The sequence below is a fragment of the Typopeltis vanoorti genome, chromosome 20, assembly GCF_054136105.1.
Source record: "Typopeltis vanoorti isolate ZY-2024b chromosome 20, IOZ_Tvanoo_1.0, whole genome shotgun sequence".
NCBI classification, from domain to species: Eukaryota; Metazoa; Arthropoda; class Arachnida; order Uropygi; family Thelyphonidae; genus Typopeltis; species Typopeltis vanoorti.
Window position 1 is genome coordinate 25,230,217 of NC_143568.1, and position 16,092 is coordinate 25,246,308.

The 16,092-nt window shown below is 37.1% G+C and overlaps 1 protein-coding gene across 1 annotated transcript in view; it reads right to left on the reverse strand.

Moving 5' to 3' along the window:
- The window catches only part of LOC150095288 (peptidyl-prolyl cis-trans isomerase FKBP1A-like), a 93,915-nt gene that overhangs the window by 64,553 nt on the left and 13,270 nt on the right, over positions 1–16,092 (reverse strand). Inside the window, exon 3 of the mRNA XM_090410790.1 lies at positions 570–682. Coding sequence (XP_090266916.1) covers positions 570–682 — 113 coding nt within the window. The remainder of the gene's footprint in view (positions 1–569; positions 683–16,092) is intronic.

Here is a 16,092-nt window from a genome sequence, read left to right on the forward strand (position 1 = left end):
CTAGAAATTTCAAAATGTCGCTTCCTTCAAAGATCTTGAAACACTGATTAATGAAGATAATAAAATTAGCAAAGAAATACAAGCTGGAAATCAATGGCTCCAATAGATCTTCATATTCATTACATCATTTATTATCTTGCAAGATTCTCTTACAGGAGAGATAGAAAATAGAAATATACACGATACCTATTGTTTTATATGGAGTAAAAACTTAACAGATTAAGATAAAAGCTTTGCATGTTTTTTGAAAATAAAATTCTTTGAAAAGTCTTTGGATCTGTAAGCAATATCAATCAAGACCTAAACCAACTCTATAGATCTCCACTGCTAAACGAAATCAGAGCTTGCAGACAGATGGCTGTGAGATGTGGAAAGAATGGGTGATGAGAGAATGGCTAACATTTATTCAAGATGATGCCTGATGGAAAGTAGCCTAGATAGAGGAAAACCACAGCAAAGTTGGGAGGGATAACATCCAAAAAGATGGGAATCCTGAACTGGAGGAGCTCAAGAGAGAAGAAGATGGTATTTACAACAAAGAATCTTAGAGGGTCAGTAAGCTAGATTACCTGTGCTACTCCATGATCCCATCCTTTGATAACTTCACCTTTGCCTATTTTAAATTTAAATGGTTTACCACGGTCCCTTGATGAATCAAATTTTTGGCCATCTTCCAAAGTCCCTGAAAGCAAAATAATACAAAACACATAAAGCTACTTGAAGTGATATTTGCAATAAGTAATTATTTTTTACTTTATAACACATACCAATATATACATTATGCAGGAAATAAACAAATGTTGTGTTATAAAGCAATATTCAGGAAATAGGTCTAAAACATAAAATAAATTGACCAAAATTATTGGCATGATTAATCATCATCAAATTCCTGACATGTACAAACAGGATATTACATCTTGTTGAGGCTTAATGGATTTTTTACACCACTCAAAAAGAATTAAAATAGAATTTAATACTTCCTATATTTCGTCCTAGTCACTAGGACATCTACGGGGATTACAAAAACAATTAATGTAACATGCACACACAAATCTTACAATACTAAGCCCAACCATGTGGGTGACACTAAAGTCCTATCTAGGTGGAGCGCCTTCTAAGGGCAGTAGTAGGTCGCCTGGAATGTAAGGTGGGACCTCTGGTGATGAGTGTTTACCAAATCTTCGGAAGCTTAATGCAACCGTATTTATTAAGATTTGGTTGGTTTCTGAGAGCTGCTGCTGTTTCTAAGAAAAGTCTCTCTTTCTTGAATTTGCTGTGGTGGAGCATGGTGGTTTTCTTCCATGATACTCTGTGGGTGGTGTCCAAAACATGGTCAGCCAAGCCTGAATGGCCATAGTTATGTTTACATATGTAAGACTTGTGTTCCTCCAGGAAGATGGATGCTGATCTGCCTGTCTGTCCAAAGTACGCCAACTTACAGGAACAGGGTACTTTGTAAACTCCAGGCAGCGAGAGAGGAGGGAGTTGATCTTTCGTAGAACGGATAAGGATAGCAAGTTTGCGGTAGGGCTTATATGCTGTGTGTAGGTTGTAGTTTTTTAGTATCTTGGCTATTTTATCAGATGTGCCACGGATGTAGGGTATGGTGATGGCATTTTTAAAATCTTGTTGACGAGAAGGACGGGGAATGGGGGAGGAACTGATTATTTTTTTGATACTGTGTTCGCTGTAGCCATTGGAGAGGAAAGTGTTGTGTATGTGGTTAAGCTCAGTAGTAAGGGCGGTTCCACTGGAACAAAGATTGTGGGCTCTCTTAGTAAGAGTTTTGATGATGCCATATTGTTGTGAGGGGTGGTGGTGGTGGGAGAGTTTGTTTGTGAATGTATCTGCCTGTGTGTGTGTGTGTGTGGGTTTTCTGTATACAGTGAAAGCAAGTGTATCATTAGGCAGGCGTGTGACTAAGGTGTCTAGGAAGGGTAAACAGTTGTTCTTTTCCTTTTCCATAGTAAACTGGATTCTTGGATGTAGGCTATTAAGATGACCGAGGAATGAGTCTAATGTGTCTGGGCCATGAGGCCAAATAGAGAACACATCATCTACATATCTTAGCCAGATAGAAGGTTTGAGTGGAGCTGAGTCTATGGCTTGTTTTTCGAAATCTTCTATATAGAAATTGGCAAGGGGGGGTGAGAGGGGGGAACCCATGGCGGTTCCCTCTATCTGCTTGTAGATTTTGTTCTTCCAAGAGAAATACCCAGAGTTAATGGCAAAGGAAAAGAGATCTAAGATGTCAGAAGGAAAAACGTTTTCTAAGAGAGATAAGGTGTCATAAACAAAGAGGAGATATCAAAGCTTACCAATATGTCTGCATTATTCAAGGTTAAATTTTCTGTGAGGGCTTTAAAATGGGTCGAGTTTTTTATATAGGAAGTGGACCTTCCGGTTAGGGGGGTCAGAGAGTTGGCCAAATGTTTAGACAGTCTGTAGCAAGGTGCATTGGGTTTGTGGATTTTTGGTTAACTGTATATTCGGGGGGGGGAGAGCGGAAAGCTTTAAGTTTTTTCGTGACATTAGGGTGCCAGGAGGTTACTTTTTTAAGTAAGATTTTTAATTTCTTAACCCGTGTTTTTGTGGGGTCGTGTTCTAGCGGGATGTAGGTAGCGCGATCGCGGAGGATAATGTTCATTTTACGATTGTATTCACTGGTATTAAGAATGACTGTAGCATTACCCTTATCCGCTCTGGTGATGATGATACTTTTTTCTTTGCGTACTTTCAGGAGAGCCATGCGTTGGGCATACGATAAGTTGCTTTTTGGAGGCGAAGAATTAGCGAGGATGTTGGCTACGTCAAGCCTGATGTTGTTGGCTATCTCTGACAGTAAGTGACCGATCCCCCGTTCGATGTTAACCATAACATCGAGCACCGGCACTTCCTTCGGAGCGACGGCAAAATTATGGCGGAGGCAAAGGGCACTGACGGCATCATCGTTGAGCCTTTTGGAAGAGAGGTTTACTACTGTCTGGAGCGGTTGAATTTGTGGTTGTCGTTTATTTTTAACCAGGTTGCTATATTTCTTGACATGTTTATTTTTTATTTTTTGAAATTCTCTCTGTGCAGAGGTTTCTGAAATGCCAGAAAGAATCGACCAAAGTTCTGGGTTAAGAACGGCGAAGAGCTCTGAATGGAGAGCTTTGAACATATTGGTAAGCTTTGATATCTCCTCTTTGTTTACCAATATTCCCTTAACTGACACCTTATCTCTCTTAGAAAACGTTTTTCCCTCTGACATCTTAGATCTCTTTTCCTTTGCCATTAACTCTGGGTATTTCTCTGGGAAGAACAAAATCTAGGCCTATAATCTGATACGCTAGGCCTACTGCCAGTAGTATCGCCATTGTTTCATATCTTGTAATCATAAGCAACTATCTATTTGCTATCGTGACATTTTATTGCTGGTAAACACCTAAGAGTGTCTATGGGATTTGCTAGTGGACCCTCAAAAGTCCACAGGATTATCTTTACCTGCTCAGGACACCTGAGCAATCTCTACTCTTTCTCCATCTGTGTCTTAACACATTTCTAAATTATTGTCATGGCAAAACTTCTGAATGAGGCCAAATTCGAGGAAGTATACATGGAATTCCCCAGACTAGGAAAGTTGCCGAGTGATAATTGGCCAGGAAAAGTCAAACTCTTTGACACCCCCCCCCCCCACAGCAGTCACAGAGGCCAATATGGGTGACATAAGTGAAGAGCCCATAACTCTGACACAATCAGATTTTGCACACTTCCCAAGTGTGGAAGATGCTACATCCCAAGACAGCAGTTATCATACCTTGGAAACAGATACAGAGTTCCAAAATGGTCAAAAAGAAAAGGAAAATCTCCACCAATGTGGAAGAACCCAAAACAACAGGGATAGAAGCACTCAATGGTCCTAAAGAAAAGATACCACCAGTCATATTAAGGGATAAGGAAAAATGGATCCCTGTCTCGTCAGCCCTCAGAGAACAAAACATCTCATTCTCATGGGCCAAAAACTCAGATGAGGGAGTTAAAATACAACCCACTACTGTCTTGGATTACAGAGAGATGACCAGATTTATGGACAATGCTAACGTCCCATATCACACCTTCACTTTACCCAGCGAAAAGAACCTGAAGGTAGTTCTTCGTGGGATAGCTGAAGGTATCACTCCTGAAGATGTAAGCTGATCTCTCCAGACAGGGCCTGTCCCCCAGTAAAAGTGAGCAGGATGCTCAGATCTGATAAAAGACCAATGCCTTTGGTGCTGGTGGAAATAAGCAACACACAAAAGCAGATCTATGAACTTACTGTAGTATGTGGACTCAAGATTGCAAACTGAGCCTCTTAGGAAAAGAGCATTTGCAGGTCAGTGTCATAGATGCCAAAGGTTTGCATATGCCCAAAAATTATGTAAGGCAGCCTTCAGGTGCTTGAAGTGCAGCGAGGGACACCCATCACATGCACCACCCCACGCACAAATCCAGCATGCTGTGCAAACTGCAGAGGACCTCACCCTGCCAACTACAAGGGATGCCTTTCCAATCCAAAAAATCAAGGATCAACAAAAGTAAATCTTGCTCCTCCATGTAACAACGTTTTAAGCAACCAAGCAAATAGTCCTCCAGTCCGAAACACCTCGTCTTCAACCTCACAGGAAGGAACAACCATGACCAAAACATATCCTGAGGCTGCAAGAACTAAGCCTCCTACATCTCTCGAGCTAGAAAGCTCCAACATAACATCCGTTTTAACAGCCTCACTTGCCACTATGTTGCAGGAATTCAGCAAGACATGCTCCTCAACATCTTCCAGAAAGAGATTCCTGCAAGGCACTCAAAACATTATAACAGCCACCTGTCATGAATAATAAATTCAAATCAAAAGCTTTTAAGATAATTGCATGAATGCAAATGGATTGATGAACAAGGTTTTGGAACTTCAGGAATTTGCAACTCGTCTCAGTGCTGATATCATCTTGATTGGTGAAACACACCTAAGACCAGCTAATAACCCAAAAATCCGTGGATACCCTATGTACAGAAACGACAGAATTGGCACAAGAGGTGGAGGCACAGCCATATATATTAAGAGTTATTTGAATCATAATACAATAGCCAAGTCCCAAACAGCAAACCTGGAGATGACCGGTGTGGAGGTACATACCTTCAATGCTGGGAGTCTCAAGATCTATGCTGCTTATAACCCTCTGAGCATTCCTCTGCTGACAACAGATCTGGACTCCATACTTGGTCCAAATAACTCCATAATAATAGCAGGAGATCTCAACTCAACACACACAGCTTGGTACAGCTCATCAACTAACACCAAAGGCCACACACTTTTCAACTTTGCAATGCTCAACTCTGTTGTTGTGGCCGGCCCTACTGAGCCCACCCACTTCAGCCCTTCAGGTAACTCGGATGTACTAGACATTGTCATCTTTAAAAATTTAAGATACCAATTCAAATTGGAATCAGTCAATGAATTATCTTCTGACCACAGTCCCATAGTGCTTAATCTAGGTTCATCAGATCAATTCTCTCCTCTGCACACATTCATACCATGGGACAAGTTGGCCAAGGTTCTTCCTGATCATATTGGTCCAGTGCCCAATATCAGTAAAAAGGAAGAGATTGACACAGCAATAAATAACTAAACCATACAAATTCAGAAAGCAATAGAATCAGTCAGACAATCCACTATCTTCCACCCAGCCAACCATATCCCTGAAGAAATCATGGAGCTAATCAGAGCAAAAAATAGAGCCAGAAAGAGATACCACAATACCAGAGCCCCACAAGATAAAACAGTATTGAATAATCTAAACAGGCAGGTCCAGGAAGCTCTTCAAAAACATAGAAACCATCAATGAGAAACAAATTGGCTAACATCAATACTGAAGATCATTCTGTATGGAAATTCTTAAGAGCAATCCGCACCAAAAAGCAACTCATACCCCTATACAAACCAAGAAAGGGACAGGTTACAAAGATGAAGAGAAAGCCAAAGCACTAGTGGTTATCTACTAGTGCTTTGGCTTTCTCTTCATCTTTGTAATCTCAGTGCAATCCATCTTATACAAATCTAAATATCAACCTTATGTATAAATATCATCTCCCATCTAAACAGTAAAAAAGCTCAAGGATTGGATGGCATAACTAACAGAATAATAAAACTACTTCCAAGAAAGGCCATAGTGCATCTCGTCAACATTACAAATGCCATCTTTAGATTCCAGCACTTCCCTACTACATGGAAAACAGCTACCATCATGCCACTGAAGAAGCCAGGAAAAAATCCTCACCTTCCCGAAAGCTACAGACTAAGCCTATTGTCCAGCCTCGGAAAGGTGACAGAGAAAGTGATTCTCTCAAGATTTCAAGCAGAAACTAAGTTAGGAATTCTGCCTAATGAATAGTTCGGCTTCCATAAGGCCCATAATACAGCTCAACAAGTGCACTGGCTGGTAGAAATCATTACTAAAGGTTTTAACTGGAAACTCAACACAGCTGCCATCTTCATCGACACAGAGAAGGTGTTTGACAAAGTATGGCATCAAGGCCTTCTCTACAAACTGATAAAATTTAACTTGCCAGTCAAGTTAATAAAAATAATACATTCTTACCTGAAAGACAGATATATGCAGGTCAGTGTCAGTGAAATGGTTTCGACCAGACGCAGGATCTCGGCAGGTGTACCTCAGGGATCTCTTCTGGCACCTCTCCTGTTCTCAATCTATGTAGCAGACATCCCTTTGAACCCAAGAACAACATTCACTGCATTATATGCAGATAATACTGCACTGATGGCAAGATCACTGAGCCCAAAACTGGGAACTAAAAGACTACAAACCAGCATACACATTTTAGAAGAGTGGATGGCAGACTGGAGGATCCAAGTTAACCCCCAGAAAAGCTCAGCTATATTGTTTACTAGAAAGAAAATCCATACCAAGGAGGATATTTATTTATTGGGAGTAAAGATTCCATGGCAGACTGAAGTTAAATATCTTGAAGTGATTCTTGATAGTAAACTCCTATTCAGCAAACATATTAGTTACATTACCTCAAAGACATCCAAAGTCTTAGCACAGCTCTACCCTATGATCAACAGACAAAGTAAACTGGACACGCAAACAAAATTAACAATTTACAAGATGATAATTCGACCGGTTATCACTTATGCATCCCCAGAGTGGAGCCACACCACAAATTCAAACATTCTAAAACTTCAGAGATTACAGAATAAGTGCATGAGGATGATTCTGGATGCCCCTTGGTTTATAAGAAACACCCAGATCCATAGAGAAGTTAATATCCCTTATATCTCTTCCTTTCTCATAAATCTAGCTGAGAAGTTCCTTACCAAGACAAGCAACCATCCAAACCCGTTAATCAAGGAAGCCTCGGAATATAATGAAGCAGAAATTAACAAATATAAAAGACCAAAGTCTATCTTAAGTTCAGCTGAACACAACTAACTTCACTGCCTTCAATGGGTGAGAATACAGCTCACAAACACTCCATTCAAAGTTCTTTCATTACAAGACAAAGGGGAATATGAAAAGCAATTTTGCTTCACCCAACTAGCCAGAAATGTTAATGTTAAATGCAAGTTTAAGCAAGTTCAAAATCAGTTTGGATGCACTGATAGTTTGCTTGCAGCTATTTTGTACTTTGGTATAAACAGAAAAGGAAGATGGAGATTTCAACAAAAGCCAATTACAATATAATATTAGTATTACTTTGAAGCCTCAATCGAGTCTGAAGAATCATCACAGGAAGTCAAACACTTGCATACAAAAACAATCATACCTTACAATGAATATATTCTGCATTGGAGTATTCCCCATCCACTCCAACAATGCATTCCACTTATTCACTTACCATGCAAAAAAAAATCTCCTTTTCATTTCCTTATTAACATGACCTTTATACAGTTCTGAGGGATGACCTTTTGTTCTCCCATCACCCAATGCAATAATTTCCCTCTCTCTATTTGATAGGCTCCTCTCACATACACCTAGTTCATCTCTTGTATAACCATGGCACACTTCATACTTAGGTGAAGGATGAGAGTAAAATGGAATAGAGAGAAAATATTTCTATACCAATAGCTTCAGTGATATGTTCAGTGCAAATTTTTGACAGAAGTTATCATGATCATACCACTTGGCATTCATATAATGCAACATGCCATATGGATGAAAGTGAATGTGCAAAGTGTTGCTCTGGAGGCAAAGAAATCAACACTAGATTGTGGTCTGATACACTTAGAAGGGTCACTTCAGTGAGGAAAAATGTTTGGATGGTGGTTAGGATTTTCTGGTAGGCATGTGAACAGTTTGTGTAAGATTGCTTGTGATATGCCACTACATTCCACCTACATGATCTATGCAGCTGGAAAAGGAAAGCCAGTTGGAGTTGTGAACATTAAAATCTTCTTGACTGGAGAAAATGAACATTTAAGGAAAGGAAACAAAAAAACAAGCTTCCTAATGAACTTCCATGGATCAGTTTGATATTTCAACACCCACTGATTGAAAAGACCTGGATTTGTCTAGGACTTGAAGAACCTTTATCAGGGTTTTTCAAGTGATGGTGAGTTAGCTAGTCTCATACAGTGGTGACAGGGTTTTTCTCTCTCTCTCAGAAAATTGGGTTTTTCCATCCTGAAAAACAATTTATAGATATAGCAGCCAATGCAGATATGATTAACTACCCTATCATAAGTGGAAATCAGGTTTCTAAGAAGCTAAGTTACTAGGTTATGATAGGTCTTTGAGCCTAACATGAAAGGGAGAGATGAGAAACTAAAAAAAGTTCAGAAAGGTTGGTGGCATTAAGGTGAGAGAAACAAATGTATCTGGTAGAATGGGATCAAGAGATTTTTAGGCAAACAAGATCAAAAAAGAAAGATTCCAAGTTGGAAACTCTCTGACATAGTATATTAGACTTAACATATGGAAACATGTTGCATTTGAAATGAAAAGAGTGAAAGAGCAACTGCAAAAAGTGAAGTAAGTAAACACTACTTGAAAAAGCTGAAATTTGAGTTTGAGAGAAAAAGTATATCTGGTTTCACAGACTGGAAGTGGAAATGAATATTGTTGAGGTTTGAGCTAAGACCACATATTCCTTACTAATGAAAAAATTCACTTAGCTCCTCTGAAAATTCATGGGCTTAGCAGTGCACTTACATCCCTTTACTTGGACTTTCAAGTACACTTGATAGAATATGGTTGCCAAATTATTCACTGGCTGAACCTGGAAGCTTCTTCAAGTATTAGCATCAGGTTCAATTCAGTATACTATACAGGTGCAGATATTTTAAAGCTGTATACCCAAGAAGTGCTGGAAATCTCCATTGTGTGTGTGACTTAATTCTCTTATTAAAAACATCACTCTTATTACATGTTGGAAATGGGGGAAGGGATAAATAACTGGGACTTTGCACTAGAATCCAAACACAGTTTGACAACCTCAAGCTTCCAATAAGCTTGAAGTGAGAAAATCTGGTAATCATTAACACTGGGTGATGAACCTCATGTATCACTTAATGATGCTTATTGCCAGAGAGGTTTGGCCTTTGCTCCGAGGGATGTCAGTGCCACATCTTGACCTCTGCCTATATTAGTTCACTCCTATATAGTTTCCTCCAGTATGATGGTCTAATGCTATTGGCTAGGGAAAACATTCAGAGCTACTAACAGACTGAACCCACCAACAAGTTCACTGTAGCTCCACACAGAACGTACGTGAGATATATGAGCAATGTCCTCTTCCATCAAATCTGAGCCGGTTAAAGGACTGTCTGGTATGTTTTTTGAAGATATAAATGTAATTCAACACCTTGTGGAATCTATGCCAAACTGCATAGGTGCTGTAATCCTAACATAGTATTAAATAAGAGTGCCGAATTCAGTGACCTGTATATCACTCTTATGTGAGAGGTTGAAGAACCTGTAGTATATCAGTGCTGTTTGTGGATAATATACTGAGAAAAAAGGAACCTATTGTATCTGCAAAATTCAAGGATTTATTCTGTCATGGATATATATTTTCTTGGAATATCTATCTGGAGATTTTCTTGGTTATTCACTAGTGCATAAAATTTCTAAATGAGAACTTTCAAAAAAGTAAAGAACAGAATAAGGGAAAAAAGTAAAAAAAAATAAAATTAAAATGCTTAACTTTTGGCCCTTAAACACTAACTATGGAACACACAGTTAATTTCAACAGCAGGATATTTTTTTTTTAAAAAAGCACCAGTGCCTGTTGCTGAGCTACTATTTTGTTTCTTCAATCTCAAGTGAATTTGAACATTTCTTCTAACTTAGGGATTTAAACCTACAGCCTATCAGGCTGTAGGTTCAAATCATTCACTGAGGGATATCTTGAAGTTATCCCTCAGTGAATTTAAAATGTTTCATATTTTGTTTTGTCGAGCAGGATCTACAAATTACCTAATCCTTTAGCTTATCCACTATACTAATATGCTGTATCTTTGCAACTTTCATAGTAGTAGTAGTAGTATTATAAACTTAGAGACCAATTTAATTTTATTAATTATATTTTAATGAACATTTCATAATCAATGTTGATGATATCAACATGAGTTAAGAAAAAAGAAATATTTTTAACTTAACATACCGTTACTCGGTCACCTAAGGGTCAAAGCCAATTGGGAGGAGACCTCATTAATACCTTTTGGGATTGTGGAGAATCAACCGGGGCTTCTGACCCGGTTGATTGACCTGTACCTATTAACAGGGCACACTTCACATAGTGTGCCCTGTTAATAGGTACAGAAATGAGGATGGCAAAATTGGGACTTTGCCAACCAAACTCTACTCCCTATTGGCTTAAACCACAAATGCATATGATGGTATAACATATAACATGAGATTTCATGCCAGCTGGGGTGTCACCAGGTTAAACAAGGCCCCGCTGTTGTTGTCAGGGAACCAGGGCAAACAGTGAAAAGTCAGCTACTGAAACTAGACTTAACATCAGAAGAACTGATGATAGGAATCATCAATATAAGGAGTATTAATGGAAAGGAAATCAAACTTGCAGAAGAATTGTAAAAGTACCACATGGATATAATTGGCATTTCTGAGACAAAGAGGACAAAAACCGGTGATATCTTACTAAATAATAAGTATAAGACATTATTTTCAGGCAATAATGATCAAGGAAAGAAGGAGCAGCAATAGCATTCAACACCAAATATGAAGATAAGACAGTTTCAAGTAGTTATGTGGGCAAACTTCAGAATGGGGAAATGGACAATGAAACTTATTTGTGTCTATGGTCCCACAGAGGGTTCTTCTGGAAGTGAAGGAGTTTTTTGAGTCACTGGAACAGGCAGCTGACATAAAAAAAAATAGAAAAAGTGGTCTTTGTTGGAGATCTGAATAGTAGAGTGGGATGTTGAAAATTTATTTATCACTAGGTTAGACTATAATAGATTTAGTTTTAGTTTAATCCTTTATCCCAGTGAGAGCAAACAAAGTTTGCGCCTGAAAATATCTTCAGGACTAAATATAGTGTTGTACTATCTTATCCAGTAAGTAGTGCAACACCAAGGCAACTCATGGCAAAGGTGGAGCAAGCTACCAGGCACTTCTAACCCAGTATCTCCCATAATGCAAAACACATTTCCTATGTGGATATGTATACTGTTATGCATTAAAGGGATTGGCCATCTACCCAGACTAGTCAGAAGCCCACGAGTTGCCTTGGTGTTGCACTACTTACTGGATAAGATAGTACAACACTATATTTAGTCCTGAAGATATTTTCAGGCGCAAACTTTGTTTGCTCTCACTGGGATAAAGGATTAAACTAAAACTAAATCTATTATAGTCTAACCTAGTGATAAATAAATTTTCAACATCTTTCTCTAAATCCAGAGTAATTTTTAAAAAAGGTGATAAACCTTTTGGCAACTCCCATAGGCACAGATGACTTGCTACTGCTTCTGCCTGGTATCTCCAGCTCTGGGCCTGGCTCCCACTGAAGAGACCTCAATAAAGGTCGAAACTAGTCTGGGTAGATGGCCAATCCCTTTAATGCATAACAGTATACATATCCACATAGGAAATGTGTTTTGCATTATGGGAGATACTGGGTTAGAAGTGCCTGGTAGCTTGCTCCACCTTTGCCACGAGTTGCTTGGTGTTGCACTACTTACTGGATAAGATAGTACAACACTATATTTAGTCCTGAAGATATTTTCCGGCGCAAACTTTGTTTGCTCTCACTGGGATAAAGGATTAAACTAAAACTAAATCTATTATAGTAGAGTGGGAAATGAATCCCACCAGGCATACAGGAACATTTTGGGAAAATTTGGAGAAAAGGGCAAAGTAATAATAATATAAATATTTACTGGAATTATGCTAAGGACACAGTCTAGTAATTACTAACACATGTTTCAACAAACAGATGTAGACAAGTTCACAAGGAGAGAAGACAAGAACTAAGAAAAGCCTCATTGACTATGTCATGGTCGATAGTGATATCATTATACTGGTTCAGGATACAAGAGTGTAGAGGATTAAAAATTGGAAGTGACCATTACTTAGTACTAAGCAGGATAAAAATCAATATCATATTGAAAAGAACAGTATGTAAGAAAGTTTTAAAGAGAAGATTGTAGACTCAACCACACCAACATTATTGAAGAAAAAATGAAACAAACTGAAAAAAGAACCAAACATTGGAGTTGCAGTGGCAAATGCTAAAGAAAACATTGATTCAGCTAGGGAGGTAAGTGGCAAAGTTTTCTGCAAGCATAGGAAAATAAGAACCCCCATGGTGACAACAAGCTAAAGAAGCAGTAATGGAAAAGAAGAAAGCAAACCAAAAGTTCTTAGCAAATAAGTTGGCAGATGCCATAAAAGAACAGAAAGAAAAATGTAAGAGCTAAGTTATGTGTAAAAGTGGCTAAACAAAAATTATGAGAAGACTGGTAAGAGTATGGAAAATAAATACCAAGAATGTGGCAAAATCTTCTGGAGGCTATTAAAGAAACTTAGAAATGGAGGAAAGAATACTATACAAGGAATCAAAGATAATAAAGGCGATAAGAATATCCTAGATCATCATCATGCATATCAAGGATTTAGGCCTAGCATGGCCTGTTCCGGCCTTAGAAATCATCATTGAATCTTTTAAGAGGACGTCCTGGTTTTCTTTTTCCTAATTGCTTGTACTTTAAGGCTTGTTTTGGTAATCTTTTTATTTTCATTCTCTGAACGTGTTCCATCCATTTATATTTATATTTTTTAATTTTTTTCTATTACTGATTCTTGGTTTAATTCTTTCATAATTTCTTCGTTTCTTTTGTGATCAAATAGAGTATACTTTACAGTTTTTCTCATAAACTTCATCTTTGCTGTTATTAATCTTCGTTTGTCTTTTTGTCCAGATTTCACTTCCATACAATAAGACTGGTAGGGCTAATGTATTGTATACTTTTAGTCTGGTTTGTTTTTGAACCAGGTTTGATTTAAATATAGTTAATTACACCTGTTATTTTTAAATATTTTGCAATTTATATCTTTTTCATTTTTATAAGTGATCATACATCCTAGGTAGTTAAATGAATTCACCTGTTCTAAGATCTTGTTATCTATTACTATCTTAGTTCTTGCTGGATCTTGTCCTTTAAAGGCCATAGTTTTTGATTTTTCTGTTGATATTATCATACCATAATCTTTGGCTATCTCATTTAGATCTAAAATAGCTTTCTGTAAGTTATCTACAGAATTTGTAATTATTATTTGATCATCGGCAAAAAGGAGAGTGTTTAAGTTCACAGTAGGAGAAAGTTTAATATCTTGATGGAAATTTTTATTCCATTTTATTATTATTTCATTTAAGTAGATATTAAAAAGAGTTGCTGAGAAGGGACATCCCTGTCGGACTGCTTGGTTTATCTCTCTCGTATATGATAGAGCATGATTTAATCATATTTGTATTTGATTATTTTCATACATACTTATGATAGCTTTTAGGATATTATTTCGTATTTGTCTTTCATTTAATATGCTAAATAAAACGCTTCTTTTAACTTTGTCAAATGCTTTTTCAAAGTCAAAAAATGCAATATGTGTTTCTAAATTGCATTCTCTTGTTTTCTCTATTATTAATTTTTGGCAAAAGGCTGGGTCTATACATGATCGTCCTTTTCTAAACCCATTCTGTACTTCTAAAATAAAGTTTTCAGAATATTTCATTAATTTGCTATTTAAAATTATGCTATATATTTTGTAACAGGAATTCAGTATGCTTATACCTCTATAGTCTTTAGGATCATCTCTACTACCTTTTTTAAAGATAGGAATCACAATTGCTTTTTTCCATTCTATTTGAGGGGGGGGGGATTACCAGTTGTATAAATTTTATTTAAAAATAATAGGAATCTTTCTTTGAATCTTGTTCCTGCATATTTATAGAGTTCTGAACCTAGCTTATCTTCTCCAGGTGATTTTCCATTTCTTGTTTCTTTCAGGCTGATTTCTAATTCTTCTTTAGTGCCAGTTGTCTTTTTTAAAAGATTTATCTGTCCACAATTCTGTGTAGAAATTTAGGAATTCTTCTAATTTCAATTCAGTTTAATTTTATGTTTTCTTTAGTATCTGCATTTAGGCGTTTCAAAATCTTATATACATTGAGTCTTATTTTATATAAATCATGTTCTAAATTAGAAACGAATTTGTTCCATGATTCTCTGTCTTTTTCTGACTTCTCTTTTAGCTATGGCTCTTATTCTTTTATATTCTAGATGTATGGAATAATTACTTCGAAAGACTGTTAAATGAACCAAGCAGTGAATGAACCATCCCAGAAAATTTTCAAGAGGATTATATATCAATACTTGAGGTAGAAAAAGTTGTCAAAAAATTGAAATGTTGAAAGGAAGGTGGAGTAGATGATATTCAACCAGAAATGCTTAAGTATAGAGATAATAAAAGATAAATAAATTCACTGGCTGCAATACATAATTCAGAGGGCCTGGTAAGAAGCTCCAATTCCCAATAATTGGAGTAGAGCTCACATAGTACCCATCCATAAAAAAGGGAATAAAGCTGAATATGAAAATTACATAGGAATTTCTCTATTAAGTGTTCCAGGTAAGATTTATGCAAGTATACTTGAAAAGAGGTTGAGAAAGACTGTAGCAGAGAAACTTGGAAAACAAGCTGGTCAGTTCAAGATCAGATCAATCAATATCAGATTTTCACTTTAAGACAAATAGTTGAGAAATCATGGGAATATGATAAGGATCTGTAACTTAAGTTTTCTAGATCTGGGAAAGGCATACAACAAGGTACCCAGAGAAAAGCTTTTCAAAACACTTCAATTGTATGGGGTATGTGGAACATTATATAGAGGAGAACATAATCTATAAATAAGTTGTCAGTTAGCAATTAGAATTGAAGGAAATACATGAAGATGGGTTTGATGTAAAATCAGAGGAAAGACAAGGATGCACATTACCTGCAATCTTATTCATCATCTATATGGATCATATTATGAAAGAAAGTGGCATTAGGCCTGATATTAGAATTGGAGATGTCAAATTTTTTCAAATGAAGGCGAGTTATTCAATCTCATATAAGGTGGCAGGGTTATTTCTTCCAGAAACTTGAGTTTTTCATCCAGGAGACAACAGGCAATTTACAGACAAAAATACTAGTAGTGGTAGTGGGCAGTAGATGATGGTAGTAGTAGTGGCATTCTGTTTAGTTGGCAGAGTGGTAGTGATGGGGGAGTTAAAAAAACATGTTACCTACCTCTTCATCTTGTAAATATGCATACCTAAAACACAAAGAGAATTATCCATTGTAGCCCACTGTTGATAAAAATGATTATCCACCATACAGTAGATGATCATTTCTATTAATATCTAAACACACTACTTGCCAAAAAATATTATCCTAAAAAAAAAAAAAAAAAAAAAATTAGTATAACCTATATCCAGAATACATAAGGTTTCAATAATATAAGAAACATTATATTCCATAGATATTGTACTCATCTTTTTAATAATATCCCTATTAATGACACTTCTCTATAAAAACACTG